The sequence below is a fragment of the Trichosurus vulpecula genome, chromosome 8, assembly GCF_011100635.1.
Source record: "Trichosurus vulpecula isolate mTriVul1 chromosome 8, mTriVul1.pri, whole genome shotgun sequence".
NCBI lineage: Eukaryota > Metazoa > Chordata > Mammalia > Diprotodontia > Phalangeridae > Trichosurus > Trichosurus vulpecula.
The window spans coordinates 122,864,959-122,886,403 of record NC_050580.1 but is presented as its reverse complement, the minus strand read 5'-3'; the positions used below and the strand labels follow the sequence as shown (position 1 = coordinate 122,886,403).

General features: G+C 42.9%; 1 protein-coding gene across 2 annotated transcripts; it reads right to left on the bottom strand.

The window, feature by feature from the left end:
- Positions 1–3,835: 3,835 nt before the first annotated feature.
- On the bottom strand, positions 3,836–19,892 carry UNC45A (unc-45 myosin chaperone A). 2 transcript variants are annotated; one of them, XM_036736344.1, is made up of 20 exons: positions 19,793–19,892; positions 19,499–19,660; positions 18,527–18,563; positions 18,049–18,224; positions 15,349–15,441; positions 14,459–14,626; positions 13,607–13,775; positions 13,126–13,296; positions 11,279–11,450; positions 10,523–10,823; positions 9,411–9,505; positions 8,935–9,076; positions 8,158–8,298; positions 7,641–7,768; positions 7,318–7,384; positions 6,188–6,301; positions 5,781–5,896; positions 5,402–5,519; positions 4,764–4,919; positions 3,836–4,496 (listed from the first exon to the last, which is right to left on the bottom strand). In XM_036736344.1, exons 1-20 carry the CDS (start codon positions 19,805–19,807, stop codon positions 4,242–4,244), a joined length of 2,796 nt encoding a protein of 931 aa, XP_036592239.1. In that variant the 5' UTR covers positions 19,808–19,892; the 3' UTR covers positions 3,836–4,241. The 2 variants fall into 2 exon arrangements, with proteins under 2 accessions (XP_036592239.1, XP_036592240.1); XM_036736345.1 differs by lacking the exon at positions 3,836–4,496 and having other exon boundaries at positions 4,770–4,860; positions 19,793–19,880.
- Between the last annotated feature and the right edge of the window lie 1,553 nt (positions 19,893–21,445).

Here is a 21,445-nt window from a genome sequence, read left to right as displayed (position 1 = left end):
ATGTTACGGAAATACCTGTTTTAGTTCTTAAGTTCAGAATAAAATAAATTTTTAAAAAATATTGTTTCCACAGAGAAAAGCTTCAGATCCAAGCTGATTTATCGACCATGGTAGAAATCTCTTGAAAGAAGAAATGCAATGATCCAAGCTCCAAAAAACACTCCAAAAATATTTTCGGAGTGTTCCTTGTGTTTTGCATGCAAGGTCCCTCATTTCAAAATCTATCTTTGATAAAGACAACACGCACTGATCACAACAGCATAACTGGAAAGAACAAAATTTTAAAGCTAAATGCTGCTTAATGATAATGACCAAACTAGGCCCGGAAGAATTAAGAAAATATCCCTTTCTTCTTTGTAGAGGTGGGATCTTTAGGTGAGGTATGTATCATATGTCCTCAGTCTCAGTTGATGTCTCGGTTAGTTTTGCTCAACATCCTCTGCCCCCATCCCGTGCAATTTTGTTCTTTGTTATAAGGGATGATGATTCATGGGGGAGGAAATACTGAGAGATACATTCAGGAATAAAGGTGATAAAAAATGTCTTTTCAAATCCATCTTGTAAGTTTTCTGCCCAAGAAACAAGTCCTTCTATATTAATTTCTCTGAGGAGGTAGAATGCTACATGATAGCTCTCTCAGGAAGCCATCCTTAACTAGACTTTTCCATTGGGTAGCAAAGGAAGTTCTTAGGATGGAGCTTCCTCACTCATAAAGATTCTCATGCAGACTTCCAGCCATTGAGACTTGGATTTTGCTGAATGCCATAGCAACAGGTGCAATCAAAACAAACATTTTAGAAGACAAGCCTGTGGTTTATCTCTCTCCTCCATCATGTGTTTTCTAAACAAGCCAGAGTTTGGTTTCCTGATGCATCATCGATTTTACACACGTTTTCTGTCTTGCTGTCATGTTTTGCTTAGTGTCATAAACATACGGAAATAACACAATCAGCCTCTGAATGAAAGAAGTCAGCCTTTGAGAACAGCAAGATGAATGATATTAGCAAGTTTTTGATAATAAACTTTCCTTTTTTTAATGGCCTCAGCAGGAAGAGGACTGAAATGTGGGAAAAGGAACATTCCCAAGGCTTTTGTGGTGAATGGCCAGAAATTCATAGAATACATGACAGAACAGTGTGAGATGTTTCATTTGAAGAGAAAGAAAAGCAGGAGCGAGTAAGTAAAAAATAAACACAAAAGCTGTGAGCTCTTTGAGCATCATATTTCTGCTAAGTTGTATGGATGGTGAGAGAGTATACTCCATGTCCATCCCTTGCCTTCCATTTTGTGTGTGCTATAGATTAGCTTTGGGGCTCTGCCTTCCCACCCCCATTTTGTTTTGATGTTGTGCTTATCACTGTCAATTATTCTTATAGCAACTAAAGAAGAACCAGCAAACAGGGGCAGGGGTGTCATACAGCAGCAGATCCAAAACATCCTGAAAGAAGCAAAGCCTGGGGCCTAATATGAGGCAAAGCCTGAAAGGTAACAAAGCTTTACCTTGTTAAAAAATCAGATTCCTAATCACAGAAGAATCATTTGGAAAGAAGATAGTAGGAATAATATTCAAAATTGCAGCTTGCTGGCTGGGAAAGTTTAATCCAAATTGGTTGAGTGAATGCCATCAAAGCTCAACAGAGATTACTTCATCATTGTTTGCCGTCAGTAGGAAGTGGAACAAGGCCCTGCCTATGATAATCTCATAGAACCCCTGCCTCACTACCATCGTTAACTATGGAATGCTCAGTCGTCTATCTTATTTTAACTGCATTAAGCTTTTAGAGTATACTGAGGCAAGAAGACAAGAATTTTCTTGAATTGTATTACAATCTTGGAAGGAAACAAGCATTTATTTAGTGCCTACTATGTGCTAGGTACTATGGTAGGCACTTTTAAAATATCTCATTTGATCATTAACCCCAGGAGAAGACTGTTATTATCCCCAATTGAGGAAACTGAGGTTTAAGTGACTTGCCCAGGGTTACATAGGTAATATCTGAGGCAGGATTTGAACTCAGGTCTTTCTGACTCCAGGCCCAGCCCTATGCCTCTCTAAATTAGAATCCAAATATAAAGCTGGAATAGGGATCAAGCTAGAATAATAAATGAAAGAGCTTAACTCCATGGCCTCTCAGGCTCCTTCCATTCTTTTGAAACCCTTGAACTCCATCTAACAAAGGGATAAACATTTTTTCCGTCCCTATCGTTAGACCTTTCACTAATGACTGATAAGCAAGGGGTTCTCATCATGCCGGCTCCTTTGGTCTGGTTCAAGCCAGATACATTCATGAAACAGAATTCCCTGTTGCATAGCTGCTGCTATTCCTCACAGCCCTTATCCTGAGAAACCACGTTTCTTTCTAGTTACTATGGTTTAGTTACATATACATTAACTTCTTACTCCGTCTTTACCTTTTGCTTCCAATTTCTTCCATGCCATTAGATTAGCTTGTCAACAGGTCCCAATAGGATTCTCAGCTTCAGAGAATGACAAACACGTCTTGTCCTTGTGAGAGAAGCTTAAAGTGCCAGGGCTTCCGCCCTTATTACCTTCCTGGGTACTACCTGTTCACTAACAACTGCCTTCTAGACATGGGGAACTTTTTATACCTTCTCTTACAGCTCAATATACCCTAGGGCTTAGCTTTGTGCATCTGAGCACAAAGCAATTTACCTTGTGTTTTTACATGATTCTTGCTGGTATAGGTAACTAAGATATGCTCCATGACCTCATTCCCCCTGCTTCCCATTTAGAGACTACCCTCGGACTCGCCAGTGCAGCTGCTGTGCTGAAAGGGTGGGGCAAGGATGACAATTTACGGACCTGCCGGATTTCTAGGCTTTTCTAGGAATGGGCTTCCCCCATTCCTTTCCTCATCTGCTTTTTATTTCTCTTCCAACAGTAAAAATTATCAGAGACTTCCAACTCTGCTATCTTCAATGCTCTCCCAGCTTTGACTTCTTCATATTTCCTGGACTTCACTACAAGGTTTTGGGTTTTTTTTTTTTTAACGTTCTTTTTGTTTGTACTGGACAAGAAAAATTTTAAATCAATGACTTGATCAAAAGATCCCTTTGTAGGCCTACACGGTCTTAGGAATTTAACTTTAACGACTAATACTTATTCTATTTATGTTGTGTAAATATATATATGCATATACATTTTAGTGTATAAAACACTATTGCTCTCTGCCCTCTTCTCTTTCCATTCATTAAAATGAGATTAACTACTTTGCAGTATCTGCAGAGAAGAAATGTCTTTGGTGACTTTTTAGAGAACATTTTGACTAGGGTGACTGGGGCAGAAGAAAGATTACTAGAGGTACAGAAGACACTGCAGAGATGAGAGGAAGAAGCAGTAGCTGTGTTAAATATTTGTTGTTTACAACTCATCACATGGTGACTGCTAAAATTGTGGGGGGAATACAAAACATAAGTCCCTATCTTCAAGAAGTTCATAGAAAAGGAGATTTAAAACTAACGTGAATGGAACAATTAAAAAACTACTAAACTCATCCTGGATGAATTAAAAGGGGATTTTTTTTCATACCTTAGTCAGGATAGATGTGATGGCAGTGGTAGCTAGATCATGCCATATTCATAACATGGAAAGAACCACAGAAACTTGGGCAGAAAGTGTCAGCTCAGGAAAAATCAGTCAGGCTAGTTGTGGTTGTTGGTCCCTTCCTGCCTGGCCTATTTCTTGATAATTAACCCATGGATTGAACATATAACATCCACCTATTAACTTTCTTACATAAAACTCCTCATGAATCCCTCCAGTACAGCTCCAGGTATCAGGCCACTTTCTTCTTCTAGAAACCAGTCACAAGTGGAAGATTTCACACATTTTATTATAGTGTTGGGAGCAGGTGAAGTTCACACAGGAACAGTAGTCTTAAAATCCCTTTCAGAGTGCTGAAGAATCCACAGGACTAGTGATGGTCCACTTGCTGCCCTCCCCAGGTGCCCACATTTGATTGGCTCCTGCGGGGGAAATACTCCATGGAGCTGTAGCCAAAAAGCTGCCTTGTGACAGAGGAGGAAACTAGGCCCCCTATCCTTTTGTCCCAAATGCTACAAATGTAGCTGCCTGTCCAGCCAGGCACAGCTATTTCTACATTCTTTTTTCCTTCTGTAGCAACAGGCACTGTGTGCATGAAGAACTATGTATAAAGTTAAGAACAAGGGCTAAAGAGGCTCTAGGCCCCAGCCCAGGCAATGGAAGTGAACCCAGATCTTCATTCCTCCTTGTTGGGTTTGATAAGCCCATACTCTACTGCCTTTGCAAGACAGGCAGTTGCTGCCCTCGTGACTGGTCCAGCCTCACCCTTGGCAAGCACAGAGAGGATCTCCAACACCTCACTCTCCATTAGTTTCACTGCAACTTCCCTTGAAGCCTCCACCATGTTCAGCACCACCACAGCACCACGGTGCCGGAGCTCAACATTAGGACTCAAAAGCAATGCTTGGATGATCTCTAACCAATGTGTTGTCTAGGAAAAAGAAAAAAGACCTTGTCACAGGGTCACTGCCTGAGACAGAATGTGCCAGGTTCATTCAATACAAAGTGGGATTGCCCACCCACTCATACAACATAGTAGACCTATACCTATTCTGGGGAAGGATGGCATAAACTTTGTTCTAATTATACCCACATGATGATTTGAACACTTAAGACTGCTGCCTCACCCCAGTTAACAAAGAAGGAAAGTACTGAGACAGAGAGGAGTATTATTGACACAAATGAGGATGACACTCACCACTTGGGTGATTCGAATACAAAGTGGGGGTAGCAGTGAGGTCAGCATGGCAAGTCCACCTGATGCTGCCCGGCGTAGTAGCTCATCTTCTTCTCCACTGTAAAGCACCAGTAACTTTAGTCGGTCATTACCTTCAGCCAGAAACAAATCTTGCACCTAAAATGGGAGGTCAGTGAAGAATAACCTGTTCTTTAGAGAACAGCCTGGTGTAGTGTAAAGAGCTTGTCTTCTTAAAATGCATTATATGCATTTTATATGCATTTATGCATATATATGCATTTATGCATATATATGCATTTTATATGCATTTTACATATTTGATAGAATAGAAAGAGTATTCAAGTTGGAGTCAGCAAACATTAGAGAATTCAAACCTTGCCTGACATCTACTATCTATGACCTTAGGCCAGTCATTTCACCAGTTTCTTCATCTATAAAATAAGCGTGACAATGCCTGCAGTGCCTACCTCAGAGGTGTGTTTTCAGTATCAGAGACAAGGTATATAAAAAGCCTTTTGCAAACCTTAAATATAAATTCCAGCTCTTATTATGAGAATACACTTGCGCCCCTTTCTTCTTGCCTCCCCCTAAATATGGAATCTATGTCGGAACCCTGCCCCTCCTCCTCAGCCTCTTACCTCCTTGCTCATGGCCATATTACACATGCACTCAGTGGCTGCCCGGCGGATCATTTCATGCTCCTCAAACATGTAGCCTTCAATCATTGGCACTGCCTTCTCCTTCAGGATCTTCTGTCTGTGGGAGCAGAGGCTAACAATTTGAAGGTCCGACTACATATATTCATCTCTTGCCCTACTTAACTTGATACTCCCAGGCCAGAGATTTTCCTTAGTGGTAGTGAAAATCTCCATTTTCCCACAGAGGCTCACCATCACCCACTAAAATCCAGCAGGATTTAAGTAGGCTAGAGAACAAGAGACAGTAGCCCCTGCTAGAAAGAGAAGGGAACTCACTTTGCTGGCTATGAGTTCGAGGGACATAGGGGCTTCATCTTACCTAAGCCTCTCACTGATCCCTGCCAGGTTGGTTAAAGCCATTAGGGCTTCAAAGTTCTGAAGCCCTGAGCAGTTGAGGTGCAGCAGGGAGACAAGGGGGCGGACAACCTCATAGACCTGCAACACAAACACCGGCACATTAGAGCTGTTCGCACCCACCTTTTCCCCTTACTTCCCAAACTCAGAGAACCTGAGTGAGTCCCTGCTGAGAAACAATAAAGTAGAGTTACAGTGTTAAGTGCATTACACTCATTCCAACATTGTCCCCCATGCTATTCCCTCTCTACAGACGATCAAAGCCACCATTTTGGTCCCATTTTAAGAAACAGAACCAGTACAGACAAAATCACTGTCTAGCAGTGAAGGAGAAAGACGTTAAGCATGGCAGAGAGAGAAGAAAAAACATACCCGTTCTCCAGGAAATGTCATCTCAGGGTTAGAGGTGATGGTGATCTTGGCAAGAGCCTGTGCTGCTTTAGTCTGCCCAATATCTGTGCCCTCCAGAGCTAGTGGCAGTAAGGCCTGAAAAGCAATATGCCGCCCCCAAATTTACCTTTAAATCAGGAACTGAAATGAAAGAACTTAGGAAAATACCGAAGTTATATTCTTAGGTATTAATGTAAATATGCTATAAAACAACAAATAGTTTACATTCAAGGGTTTATCTCATTTGGTTTTTGAAATAACACATTAAAATATCCTCATTTTAAGATGAGAAAACTGACAGAGGGTAAGTCATTTCCCCAATGTCACATTAAGTGGCAGAGCCAGGACCTGATCCTAGTTCTGACTCCAAAACTATTGCTCCTTCCTATACAGAACACTGAATGTATATACCAAATGCAGTAATATGCTAGAGGACATTAATAACTCACTTTCAGTAAAAGAATAAACTTAAGTTTTTTTAACAGTGGTGATGGGTTTGTATTAATTTGCTCACACTGTCCTTTGGTGCCTCTTATCATCACTGGTAGAGATTTTTTAAAGATGCTTAAGGGTACAATCTTTGTTCAGGAAAACTAGCAAAAATTAGAGGTTGCATTCTCTCTTGGAAATGCTTATTTTATTTGGTGATGACATTCAAAATAATCTTAATAATATATATGTATATGATCTATATAATATATATATACATACAAACAAATGAAAGCTCACTGTTGAAATCTATGCTCTTCAATCAAGACTTTCTTGTTTTGGACCTAAGGCCAAAGCAAAATTCCCAGAACAAGAAGTACATTGTGATTTTCAGAGTAAGTTACATAGTTTAATACAGAATAGAGTTGAAGTGAGTTTCTGAACATGAAAAAGTAATATTGCAAAATGTTCTAAGAGTCATAAGGTCTTGGGCAAAAAACCCCGATAATTTGGGCCTCAGTTTCCTTATTTGTAAACTAAGAGTTAGACATGATTATATCTAAGACAGTTCCTTTTCACTGCTAAAATTCTGGCTCTGTAAGCCCTTGCCTCTGGTATGTGGTGTCACTTTTACAGCTAATGATCTTAGTTGAGCAGAAGAATAACCTCCAATGGTAGCTTACCTTGCCCCCTCCCTGAGCAACAACACTCCCACGGTCTTCGGCTTCTTCTACCAATGCTAGGAAGACCCTGTGGGTAGAAACCTAATTAGTCATGGCTTAGAGTGTGAGGGAACAAAGTTCTTTCTTGGCCTAGGCACCTGCTCCAATGCTAGGAAAACAGATAAATGACCAGTTTCTATAGGATTTGCCCGAAGCAAGACTTTTCTATGTGAGGAAAGGAAGTCCTAACAATCTGTGCAGTTGCTAGCTAGCATCTAATCATCTGTTAGCCCTGAATGGGTCATCTGGCCCTTGCCACAGACACCCTCGGGTCCCCGGGGCACCTGGAGAGAAGCTCTCGGCAGGAATTGGTGAGAACTGGGTTTTCATTCTTCACCATGCATGTGAGAGCTGATACCACGCCAGCTGTAAGCAACTTCTTCACTCGTGATCGAACAAAGCTTGGTTTGTCCTGGGGGAAAATTATAGTCCAATGTAAAACCACAATCGCTAAATAATACATGCAGCAGAAAGCAGAACTAAGGACACTTAAAAAGAAAAAAACTTAGTGAGAATGAATTGGTAAACATTAAATTAACGAAATGGAGAAATCTTTCCTAGTTAAGCTTTAAAAACAGCAAACGCTCATTTGTTCAGGGTAACTTAACTTTTTGAGGGCTCTGTTACCTAATCTGCAAGATGATAAGTTTGAACCAGATCTTTCAAATCCTTTTTCAACTCTAAAATTCTATGATTTGGGAATAATACTGCCTAGAGTTAGGCGAACCATGTCCCTTCTAGCCCAATGCTCCTGTGATTTAAAGAAGTGCCCGTCTGTGCCTCTCACTTACCCCTGCTCACCTTAGGGTGCTGCTCAGGTACATGTTGTTTGGCATAGTTGGCCAACTCCAGCATCTGGGGGTCAGGCTCCTCATAATCATAACTATTGGTACAGTTCACTAATGTTGAGGCCACAGCAAAGAGTACTGACCTGTCCTCCAACTGCAAAGAACAGAAAAGGGATTCAACTGGCCCTGCCTTTGGAGAAAATCCCCAGGGATGAACCATAAATACTGTTTCAGAGGAGACATGTCTCAGACAACACCAAAAAAGGCACAACGGTCAGGTACAGGGTTCTATCCTTAGAAATCTGAGTGGTTCATTTCTTTTCTACGTATACTCCTTAACCCAAGATTCGATTAGGAAGAATGGGCCATCTTCTTCTAGTGGCTCTTTTTGCCCAAATACAACATTAAGGTATTATTTCCAAAGGCCAAAAATGGTCTCAGGTTTTATAAGGGTAAACAGTAGTTTACCAGCCTCATCAATGGTAGTCCAGCTTCTAAAATTTCTTGAGTTGCATACAATGGACACCAAAAGTACACCTCATTCTTGAACAGGACAGAGCTACCTTAAGACTAAGGAGAATGGCTTCTATTTGCTAGGTTCCAAAAATAGCAGCTAAAGCTACAGTGTTAGCCTGGCTAGAAAAGACATGATGCAATCCTTCCATTAGTTTCAGTCCAGGCAAGGGAAGGAAGGGGGGCGAGTTGTGGGTTGGGGTAATTCCAGAAAGAGAATGAGCAAGTTCTGGTATGGAAGCTCCTCAAAGTTGCCAGACTGCAAACCCCAGGTTACCTTACTGAGCTGGAACATGGCCTTCAGAGCTGCCTCATCTTCCACAAACTCTTCTTTCACATCTGCATCAAAAGTCAAGTAGGCAAGACCCTCCACGGCCCAGCGCCGGGTGCTTGAATCAATTCCATCATTACACAGCCACCTGGAAGTAGCAGGGAAAGAGACCATCAACGAAATGAGACCTGGAGAAAGACTTCAGTGAGATAAATGAGGAAAACCCAAGCATATTTGGTTTGTGTACACCAATGCTCTAGAGGAGCAGAAACTCTAAATACATTGAACGGAAGGCTGGAAAAAGTTTAAAAAAAATTTTTTTTTAAGTATTAGACTGTCCCTTCTATATTCTTCAACAAAGAAAAATAGTTAAGAGAAGGCTCCCAACCATATCCCTAGTGTTTCTTCCCATGGAATTTATTTAGCTAAGGTGGATTGGGTGGGCAATGACATTTGGGATTCCATAATCATGTCAAACTTACTTTCGACACTGCTTAGCCAGTTTGAGGGTGGAACCTTCTGCAAACTGCTTCATGCTAAAATCAGTACCTCCAGCTGATCCTAGCTTACAGAGTCCCTAGAAGAAAAAGGAAAATACAAGTTTTGATGGACTCTGTGTAATGTTTTATAATACTTCTTTACAGTTATAGATAGCTTTAGTTTCAAAGAACTTTCATGTATACAATCTCACTCTATCTTCACAATAACTCTGGGAGAAGCAAGGCAGGTTTTGCTATCTTCATTTTACCAATAAAACTGAGGCTCTTTGTGAAGTGAAACAACCTGCATGAAGTCACTCTAATGGGGGGAATTCAGACTTTGTGACTCAGCGCAGAATTCTTTCCATTACACTAAGGGTTATTAACCTAAGATACATGGACACCCCACTCCCCCGCCCAGGAAACTATGGAGAGATTTCGGGGGGGGGGTCTTTATTTTTTATATAGTTGGTTTCTTTTGTATTTTCCTATTTTATGTTCTACTTATCACACAAGAAAGTTTAAAAACTCCTACTCAACACTAATGCTACATATCTAAAGTAAAAATATCCAGATATTAGTGTTGGAGAAAATAACTTTCCTCACAAAACCTGCTCCTGCTGAAGACTTAATTTAACCAAGACCCAGTTCGAATTATCACCTCTATCATTAAACCTTCCTGGCTAACCTAACTTAACCCTCCTTTTTATTGCTTTAGGACTTCCTGCTCTGCCTCAGAAGCAGCATGGGGCAGTAGAAAGAATTGGGAGTCAGAAAACCTGGGTTCAAATCCCAGCTTTGCCACATACTGTGTTGCCCTGGGCAGGCCACTTCACCTTTCTGAGACTGTTTCCTCGTGCATAAAAAGAGGGGATTGGAGATGACCTTTAAATGACATTTGGCTTAATTTGGCAGGCAATCCTTTGTAGTGTTATCTTTTTTATGGGTATGTTTCCCCAGTTAGATTGTCAACCCCTTGAAGGCAAAAACCACATCTCACACTTCACTGTATCCCTAGCGATTGATATGCGGTTAATACGTATTTAATATTGAAAGTGAAAATAGGATTCATCAAGACTGTCCTTCTTGTTTCCAGGCCCAGAGTCCAGTCTCACCACTAGGGCCCGAATTCGGATGCTGTCCTTTTCACTTCGTTTGTAGAGGTCCTTAAGAAGGGAAACACCATTGGCAGTGATAAATGAGGCACGCTTGGCCTTTCCAGCTGCGTAGATCAGCGCCTCCACAGCTACCAGCTGTTCTGCCTCATTTTCTGAGGCACACAGGGCAATCACACTCTCCATGACACCGCTCAGTTCCAGGGCCCGGTTGCCAGCTTCACAAGGGCCCTGCAGGAGGCAGGAGACTGTCTGAATAGCCCGTAGCTTCCTAGCCATTCCTTGGCCCTCGAACCAGCTCCTGGGAAAAACAGATCCAATAGTCATGCCTCCACTAGAGCTTCCTATTTTGTTATTCCTCCCTGGTTACTCATTCATTATGAGGCTCCCCAGGTAATAGGACATTTGAACTGTAAAAGTAAGAGAAAATGAGAATGGGAAAGAACCATATCATTTTGGCTCTCACTGCTGTGGTTTAAGTGGTCTAAGAATTTAAGTCAGTAAGACGATCCACTTTAGACATAAAACTGAGACATAAAAGATAAACATTACTTTTTGAAGTCAGGGAAGGAACTTCTCCAGCATGAAGTTATAATGGGATAGGGAACTGAACCTTGGCTTATTTTCTAGACCTCACTATCCTTTTCCAAAGCTGCTCTACTTGCTGAAAACAAAGATGGTTCTTGCTATGGGGACTAGGTTTTTTGTTTTATTTTGCATAATACTGGAAACTGAAGTTTGTGGACGTTTTCTTACTTGATGTAACTTTCGCAGAGTCGGTGAAAATTTTCCCTCTCTGCATCACACTTCAGATCATCAAAGAGCTTATTAAGGAGAACGGAGGCACTCATCCGGCTATTCTCGGTCACAGCAATGTCTCCGGGAGATTCCTGAACTGAACCTCCCACTTCCAGAATCTTTTTTAAACCTGAAAAGACACTTTTACTCAGATAAAATTGCTGACTGTATAAAGTAAAGGGGAACAGATTTCCATGTAGAAAGCTGGAGAGGCACAAATGTCAATTCAGGAAGGAATGCTGCACAGGTCTGGAGACAGATACTGGTAGGAACCGGAGACGCTATTTCTGGCAAAGCTGGACAGTGAAAAGTCAGCAATAGGACTTCCATTAATACAACTGAACGTGATTTTTTAAAGTTCCCCATAACTCAGCTGCTTTCTACCTTCCTAAGTCTTCTTCTTATACTTTATTTCCTTCTACACACTCTATGGTCCAACAGTGCCGGCCTACTTGAACACAACACTGCATCTCCTACCTCTGTGCCTTGGAACTGGCTGTCCTCGGCACCTGGAATGCTCTCTCCTCACCTCTGCCTCTCGGTCTCCCAAGCTTCTTTCAAGACTCAGCTAAAATTCTACCTTCTGCAGAAGGCATTTCCCAGGTCCCCCAGCTACTCAGGTTATTTTCCACTTACTTTGTATATACCTTGTGTGTACGTAGTCATTTATATGTAGTCTCTCCCTCTGGAATTAAGTTCCTTGAGAGCTGGAGCTGTTTATTTGTTTTTCTTTATATTTCTAGCCCTTAGCAGAGTGCCTGGTAAATGGTAAGCTTGTAATAAATGCTTGTTGCCTGACTAAATAAAGTACAAAATATTCGTAGCAGCTCTTAAAATTTAACTACTATTGACATCTTTTGTTTTTACATCACCTTCATTTCTGTATGAAAGGTTGACCCTTCCCTCTCCTCTCCTCAGGAAACTAACCTCTGGTAACAAAGAACAAAAAAACCCCACAAAGCAGTTCAGCAAACTACCCAACACATCAACTGAATCTGATAACACATGCCACATTCTACAACCATCACCATCTCCTAACTTCTGCCAAGAAAGGAGGGAGGGACACTTCCTTTCCCCTCTTCATAGACCAGCTGGGTTACTAAAATTATACAGTGTTAAGTTTGGGGACTGCTGTTCTTTCATTTACAATGTTGTAGTCATTGCATAGTAGCACTGTTTGTGGTAGCAAAGAACCAGAAACAAATCAGATGCCCATCAACTGGGGAATGGCTAACCGATTGTGGTATATGGATGGGATGGATATCACTGTGCCACAAGAAATGATGAATATGAAAAATTCAGAGAAGCAGAATAAAACATTTTAACTGATATAGAGAGAAGAAGCAGGAAATAAATACATATAATGTCAGTGGAAAGAATTTTAAAAAAAGAAACTAAAGGCTATGTAATTTTGATGACCAAGTCTGGTCCTAAAGAAGTGAACAAAAGATGTTCCTTCCTTCTTCACAGAGGTGGGGGCCTACAAGTGTGGTACACTGCACACGCTGTCAGAGTTGCTTACTTTTGTTGAACAGTGCTACTTCCTCCATTCCCCCACCCCCTTTTAAAATCTTCATCATAAGGAATGGCATATATTTGAAGATGAAGGCAATGTATATTGTTGCAATTTTTTCAGTAAAAACACATCATTCCATAAATTCAAGTTACTATTATTACTAGTAATAACCAGCTCCTAGTTAGACACGGATTAAGAAAGAATTATTAGCTAAGCTTACTTAACATAAGTAAAAGGACAGAGAACACACACAGTCTCAAAGAGTCTTCTCTAAATTTGAATCTCTTACCTTGGTCAATGACCCAAAGAGTGAGGCTATTGTTGGGGTCTCGAAGTGACTTCCGAGGAACCACTTTAATCAGGAGAGTTAAGGCATTATCTCGCCCTTGGGCTGAGACACCCACTTCAGTCAGCAACTCCAAAAGGTTACTGATCAATAACTTCAGTTCCCTGGAAGGATCTGCAAAGACAAAAAAATCTGAATACTAGGCTTACCAAACAACCTAGTGGAGGGGTTAAAGAGAAGAAAGTAGAGAAAGGGAACTAATAGAGTAGAATGCTTGTTGTTTAGATCTGGACAGACCTCTTCTTCTTATCCCTCCCAGAACATTCTTATTCGATTCTCAAGTTCTCTTGTTGCTTCGGACTCCAAAGCAATATGTTATAATTAGGACACATCTATAAGTATATCTGTACAGTGCGTTCTTTATATGATCCATAACAATGAGGCACCACGGGAAGGAAGCCCAAATAAAAACTGGTTGACTCACCCACAATGATAGCACCTTCTTTCCCTCGGAAACCCTTCTTTACTCCTTCCTTGAGAGCATCAAACATGACCTGCAGTAGGTGGCAGGTAGCAAGGGACACTGACTGGTTCTTGACCCCAAGCATGGCTACTAGTCGACGAGTGCCCAGCACACTTAGGGTTGCTACTGTCTGCAGCAGAAGAAACAAGTCAACTTGAAAACCATCCCTATAAATAGTCCTTACTATGAGAGGCTACGAGAAGTCAAGAAACTCTGGAAAAGGTCAGCTTTAAGTGAAAAACAAAGTGGGAGAGCTGGTCTGAGTGTAATGCTACCAAAATAATATCCAGATTATCCTGTAGCTACAGTTTCTCAAACAAAACATTTCGGGGCAGTTCCATAATGGTTCATTACTACTCTACTCCATGCAGGCTTCCCTGGTTCCCAAACATTTGGTTCAGTTTATTTCTCCCCAGGAATGCTATGCCATGACCTAGCAAAAAACTATTCAGATGAATGCCAGGGCAAAAAACGCCTAGCTTACTTCTTACCTCAATCACCAAAATTCCAAAACAGCCCTAGAGATCTCGATTTAGATCAGGGAAATCTCTAGTCCCAAGAGGTCTACTACTTTGGTGCTGGATGAGTCTACAGAAGGTGGAGTGGGGGCAAGGCAAGCTCTTGTAACTTAGCCAAGAATGGACTTGAAGCTGAGATAAGGGAACAGAGCTCAAGCTTGTCCTACTGGCTTGTTTTGGGGAATACATCAACCTATCTCCATCCTCAATGCTATGTGAATATTCAGAAGAGCTGTCTGATTAAGTGAAGTAGTTAGCTTACTCCTACAGTTTTCAATAATCTCTTCATAGTTACCCGTGACTGGTGCTCAGAGCATATTCCAACCAACGTGCGTAGAGCTGCCAACATCAGGTCTGTCTCTCCTGTGTCTAGAAGGCGTTGTAAGAGCTGGACCCCATTACTCTGGAAGATCCTTTCAGCCCCGGCATCTTCTCGTGCTAGTACTACAAGATTCTGAGAAGCCTACAGCAAAGGAAAAAGAAAAAGTGTTCAAAATTTAGTCAAGGGATCCAACCAGCCTATAAATAACCACAAGCCAGAAGCAGTATTGTGTAGTATAAAGTACTGGATTATGAGTTGGGAGACCTAGGTTGTAGCCTCTATTGACATCAAACTCTACAGACCAACCAGGAAGTCGCATCCTCCCTTGAACTAAGGCAAGGATATTAACAAAAAGATACCTTCCTGGCAGTCCCCCACAGCTACTTCCTGAAATCTCCAGCCTTTCTGACACAGGTCTTGTTCTCTATGTATCTCTTATCTCTGCCTATACTTGACAATTACCTGTTGTGCCCCCTTTTGCATCAGGTGAGTGAGGATGAAAGTAGCTGTAGAGATAAACAATTTCAATTTACTATTTTGGATTTTAAAAGGAACCCAACTATCTCCTTTGGGAAAGCTCCAAAGGATACTCAAACCAAGAGGCCAGTAATAATCTCTGCCCTCAACCCGCTGTGATAAACTAGATCATAAAGAGACATGTGGCAGTAAACTAATTTACCTAGAACCAGACATTGGAGAGGGACAGACCCCAAGAAATAACACCTCTGTTAGAGGTAAGGCTACCAGTTATCCAAATGTCTTAAGAACCAACAGCCAGATGTCAAAAATACCCAGGGCGAACCCTACTATGAAAAGAGCACTGGAAATGTTTCATTCCAATATTGATTACACCAGGTCTATACCTTCTGTTTTTTTTCAGTGCCTTTCTCTTCTGGATCCAGTAAAATCTGGAACATATGATCCACTTTAGCATCTGTTGAGGACATGTACCGAACCTGGAAAAACAAAAAGGCACAAAGAAAATCACTGTTCCAGAGTTCTTGGATGAAGGCAACTAATACTTCCCCTGTTTCTTCCCCCAATACAGTATCCTTCAATCCCTGCCTTTAAGCAGCAGATATAGGTTACCTACTTAAGCATCTCCAGCCCTAGGAATAGCAACCAGGTTAAACTGGTTCTTAGGCAAGAAAATGTTTGCCTAACAGACCATCTCAGACATTAAAGGGGCTCATTTTCCTTATAGCCCACACATCCTACTAACGCAGTAGCTACTTGTATTGATGCTGAAGTAGGGAGTTATTAACAGAAAGATTATTGTTTAGTTCTCTGGCAACCACACCCATGTGTGGCAAAGTCTAATAATAGTACTATCATTACCTACAGTATGTATTTATAAAGGGTGCTGAAAGAAATCCTATAACCTGGATCTCTAAAAAAAAAGAGACGAGTACAGGTATAGATATATTACTACAAAATACTCCCTTAATTTTGGTCATTTATTTTGTCTTATTTTTTCATTTGCATCTGTAAGAGTACCTCTAGTCCTAGGGTACTCCCCTATTATAGCCTTCCTTCTGCCATGATCTTTGCATTGGAAATGAAAGAACAAAAACAGCAACAAGGAGATGATAATCTCGATAAACCACCAACTTGGATGGTGACAAATGTGATAACTGAGCCATTGTCAGCAATATTTGACGAGATCATGGAAAATGAGAGAAATACCACAGGTCTAGAGAGGGGAAGATAAAAATTTTGGTAATCCATAGACTAGTGAATTCAACTTTTAATACAGGGAAAATTTTGGAACAGATCATTAATAAGATGATTTGTGAACATCTAACACAGAAAGCAGTGATTACGATGAAACGAGCATAGCTTCACCAAGGACAAGTCACATTGGACCAGCCTTACTTCCTTTTAACAGGGTTACTAAACTGGCAGAACAAAGGAATGCTACAGATATGATTTATCTAGATTTTAGCCATTATATGATAAGCATTCCATACTGTTCTTGTGGAAAAAAATGAAGAACTGTGGTTTAGATGGTAACATAATCAAATCTAGATGTGCTAGTGAAGCAGTACTGCATAGTGGATAAAGAGCTGGTCTCAAAAACAGCAAGGTCCAAGTTCATTACTTACTTCTGACATATACTGACTGTATGTTCCTGGGCAAGTCAAAACCTCTCAGTGTTCTAGGCAACTGTCTAAAACTGTGAGTTGCAGAGAAGGTGGTGACTCGCATTAGTAGACAGGGTTCCCTATAGCAATGAAATCATAAGTCTAGTCCCTATCCCTACCCTACTCAGAACTCAAAAAGCTACCTTCAATCATTTGATGTCAACTTGACAAGAAGTTTCCAGTGGAGAGCCCCAGAGAACATGTGTATGCCCCTGTTCTACTTTAGCCAACACATTAATAAAAATATTAAGTAAAAGTATAGACAGCATGTTCATCAGATTTACATATGACACGAAGCTGGCCAGGATAATTAACACACTGGATAACAAATTCAGGATCCAAAGAGATGTAGAGCATTGGACTGAATCTAGTGAGATGTAATTCAATGAAGGTGAATGTAAATTCTTACAATTAAGTTAAAAATCAACTTTATAAGTACAACATGGGGAGGCATGGTTAGATAAATGTACAGATGATTTGATGTAATGGAAGCTCAAAATAAGTCAGCAGTGTGATATGGCAGCCTCCAAATTTAATGTGAACTTCGGCAACATTAAGTGAGGTATCTTACCAGAATAAGGAGGTAAGAGTCTCTCAGTACTCTGAACTTGCCAAACCATAAAATGTGGAGTACTGTTTTCAGTTATAGGTGCTACAGTTTAAAATGAATATTAATAAACTAGAGTGTATCAGTCCAGATGAGGGCAATAAAGAAGTTAAAAGGCCTTCATTCTATACTACAGAAAGGAACTGGGGATGTGTAGCCTAAAGAGAAGATTTGGGTTGGGGGGAAGGAAGGGGTGGCTGTACAAGATACCTGTCTTCAACTATCTGAAGGGCTGTCATGTGGAAGAGGAAATGGATTTCTTCTGACAGCAGAATGAGGAGCAATGGGTCAAAATTGCAAAAAGAGGCAAATTTATACTTGTCAGAAAAAACTTCCTAAAAATCAGACCTGTCCAAAAGTGGAATGGGCTGTCTCAGGAGATGGTAGGAACCTTCTCCTTGAAAGTCTTCAAGCATAAGTTGGATGTCCATTTGTCAGATATGTTATATATGGAATTCTTCTCAGGTATGGCTAGACTGGATGGATGTTCCTTCCCACTCTAAAATTATGATTCTGTCAGTCTAATAATCAAGGATTCACTGGAAAATTATAGAGAATCAAATACATGGAAGACTGCATTTGGCATTGCAAGGCCTACAAAGCTGTATGAGTCTTTGTTCTCTTGCAGTTTGCCATCCAGGAGAGGATATAAGATGAGTATATAAGTAATTATGATGAGATACCTTTTCATACTTAAAAACTCAAAACTACCTTGGTGACTCATGTTCAGTTTCTGGTTCACTCAGACCCCCAGATCCTTTCCTGCCATGTTTCACTTCCAGCCAATTTCCCATCTATACTTATTTATGTACCTTCTCTTGAATGTGGCCACCTAGACTCCGTAGGGCCTCCTGGAAGACTCTGTTCTTGGGTTCCAGGCTTACGCACCTCTGCAAGTCAAGGATGGCCTGATCAAGGCGGCCCAGTTTCTCCAGCGCTTGGCTCCGTCGAAAAAGCGCTTTCACATCCCCACCATCAGTTGCAATGGCTGAGCACAAATAGGAGTTGTGTCAGCACTCATGAGGTCACCATCTCCAGAGAAGAGCATCAAGGAAAGATCTCAAGGGCCAGAAGTAGAAGGGGACTGATGCAGGGTTGGCACTTCAGCATCAGAAAAGGTGAGGTAGCTGCAGAAAAGGAAATTTCCCCCAGAAGTGGGAAAGAGAGAAGACAGGTGTGGTCCTAGGAGAGGAGAAAACCTTGTGACCAGCGCCATGCCCCAGCAGAAACAATGAATCTCTTTCCTACGAAAAATTCCACAACCTGATGGTAAACACCAATTCCCCCTACCTTTGGACGCATCAGCTTCAGCTTCAGAATAATCTTCCTATAGAAGAGAGAAAAATGACATAGCTAATTTCAATTACTTAGAAGAAAAAAAAAAAAACAGGGCCCTAAACTCTGGGTGTTGGAGGTATGTTGGGAGGGACAGCCAGAGATAATTTTCTACCTTGTCTTTGACCAGACAACCGTTATAGTGCTATCTACAGTAAGAGCAAATTTCTGAGCCTCAATTTCTGGATATTACAAATGAAGAATGGACTTGACTGGACCTGGAGATGGGCAAAAAGCCAGATAATTGTCTCTAGGCCACCACTCAAAATCTGAGGGTGAGACCCTCAAACCCAAAGTCAGAAGTAGCATGGTGTGGTAGGAAAAGCATAGATCGGCAGGCAACCAAGGGCGGCTGAGTTTTAGTTTCAGCTCTGAGATCTTGGTCAGATTTTTTTCACTTGTCTGGGCTTTAGTTTCCTCCTCTTTAAAATGAAAGGCCCGTACTCCGTACTCTACAAGACCCTTACCAGCTCTAGGATTTTACTCGTTCGATTCACAAATTGATTTTTTCTTCCTGGAGATCCAGAGGTGGCAGCCCCCTCCCTGAACAACTGCCAACCTACGTAGTGCGAGTAGGATCACAGAATTTAGAGCCTGAAGGGACTTTAAAGTTCACCTAGCCCAATTAAATCCAGAGCAGTCAAGGAGCTTCTTTCAAGTCTCTGCTGCAAGAAGCTTTTCTGGTTCTCCTTCATCTTAGTGCCTTCCCTTTAAGGTTATTTCTAGTTTATCCTACGTGCATCTCGTCGGTACGGAGTCGTCTGCGTTGTTTCCACCATTAGAAGGTGCGCTCCTCGAGAGCTAGAGCTCGTTTTCCCCCCCCTTGCCTTTCTTTGCATCCCCCAGGGCGCTTAGCACCGTGCCCGGTATACAGTAGGCACTCACTACCTCGACTTAAGCTCCCCGTGACCCTGATGGATCACTCACCAGCTTGAGGTGGCAGGCGGCCCGGTTCCGATGCAGGACGGCCTGCTCCTGGGGGGTGGCTGCGAGGCTCAGGGCCATCGTGTAGGAGGACAGGGCTCCCGAGTAGTCCCCACCCTTGAAGAGCTCATTGCCTTCCTCCCGCAGCTGCGCCGCCGAGCTCACCTGGGGAGGGAGAGGAGGCTGGGCAGCCGGGGGGGGGCGGGGAGGGCTGGGCGATCATGATCAGGACCGCCGAGTTAGATGCGGGGAAGAGGTGGGCAAAGCCGGGGAAACCCAAGGGCCCCCTTCACTCACCTCCGTGCCTTCCATCTCGTCGCGCCGCTCCGCCCACTAAGCGCGAAGGTGAGTACACTCGCCCGAATCTGTCAGGAATCCTGGCCCCGCCCCTCCTCCCTGCGCACGCAGGGGCGTGCGCGCTCCCCTAGACTCGTAGAGCTCGTCTCGGCCCCGCCCCGCTCGGCCCCCGCAGCGCGAAGGCAGCCGCGCCTGTCCGGATTCCTCGCCTCGCCCCTCCTTCCTGCGGACCTGGGGGCGCGCACGTGCAGTCCTCTTGGTGCGGCTCCGCCCAGCTCACTCAGCGCGCAGGCGCAGGACGCCCCGCCTGCCAGGAATCCTCGCTCCGCCTCTTCCCCACCCTTAGGCCGCGGAGCGCGCACGTCGCCCGTCTCGGCCCCACCCCGCTCGACCTAGACGAGTCCGAAGCTGGAGCTGCAAAACCTCGCGGCGTGTCTCCTACCCCTCGTCTTTCCCGAGTCCTCCAGGCCCTCTCTGACTGCTGGCTCCGCCGGACGTCTGCAGCTGGCGGCCCCGGCCCCTGTCCCAGCAGAAGTGCAGTAGGTCCGTCGTCATGAGCGCCACGAGGAGCAGGCTATAGAGGCACAGCGCCACGAGCGGGCCTGAGGCCCTGCGGGAAGCGAGACAGAGGGAAAGGGGAGTGGCGACCTCGCCCCTCCTTGCGCTGGGATGTGGGCCCTAAGGGCCGCCGTAGCGGCAGCGAGACTTAGCTTACCTAGGGATCCCCTACCACTCTGCGTTAGGCGAGGCCAGATGAGCGGCGGGTCAAGTGACTGGCCCTCTGGTCATACGCCTGATAAATGGCGGAACTGGGGCTCCTACCCGGGTCTTTACGTCCTGTACACTTTGATTCCTTATCTTTAAAATGAGGGTATTAGAACTAAATGATCGAAGATGCCCGCAGCCTGTGAGTTTCTAAGGAGGGCTCGGCTGATTCACTCCTGCTGGGAGGAGTGTTTTCTCCAAAGCCTTCCTATTACTGACATCATTGGCAAGGTTTTCATTCCCATATTAGGTTAGGCTTTTCTCTTCTGAAGTTCAGAGTTCCTAAAGTACCACGGGATCTTAGATTTGATGTGTCAGACCTCTGGCTGATAGTGATGAAAATTGCACCCTTTTTTTTTTTTTCACTGCTACAAACTCCAGGGCTCCTGGGAATAAGTCACCCAAGAACAGGAGTCAGTGGAAGAGGCTTGACCCAAATAAACTTAATTCCAAGGGAAATGACGGTAGGATTTGGCACCATAAGTGAGAACTGGCCGTAGATGCAAAGGTTCTAGAACTCTAAAAACGTGAATGAAGCCATGGGACAATAGCCGGAAAGTTAGGGAATGTGGGTATTGGACCTAGCTCTGTCACCATCTTTGTGACCTTGGGCAAGTTCAGTTTGGGGAATAAAGAAGAGGTTTCCCTCGAACCCCGGTTGCTTGACTACTCACTAGGCTTAATTGGGATGGGAATTAACTATTTCTTTCAGTGAGATGGAGGACCACTTGGTCTTACTCTTTCTCCATCCTGATGCATCCTAATGTCCTTAGCCCTCTATGCCCTTCAGACACTCATCTGACCTGGTTTTCCCATCTACAGTACTACTGAATCTTACTTCCAGGCTTTTCAATCTGTCCTGCTGGTCAATTGTGATTTTGTGTCGTC

What these genes read in the sequence shown, in the direction of transcription:
- UNC45A (XM_036736344.1), bottom strand. An exon ending in GCACTGAAAAAAAACAGAAG is followed by an intron (nt 14,627 to 15,348) that starts GTATAGACCTGG and finishes CCTTTGCTGTAG; the next exon opens with GCTTCTCAGAATCTTGTAGT. An exon ending in CTCTGCGAAAGTTACATCAA is followed by an intron (nt 10,824 to 11,278) that starts GTAAGAAAACGT and finishes TGTTTTTCCCAG; the next exon opens with GAGCTGGTTCGAGGGCCAAG.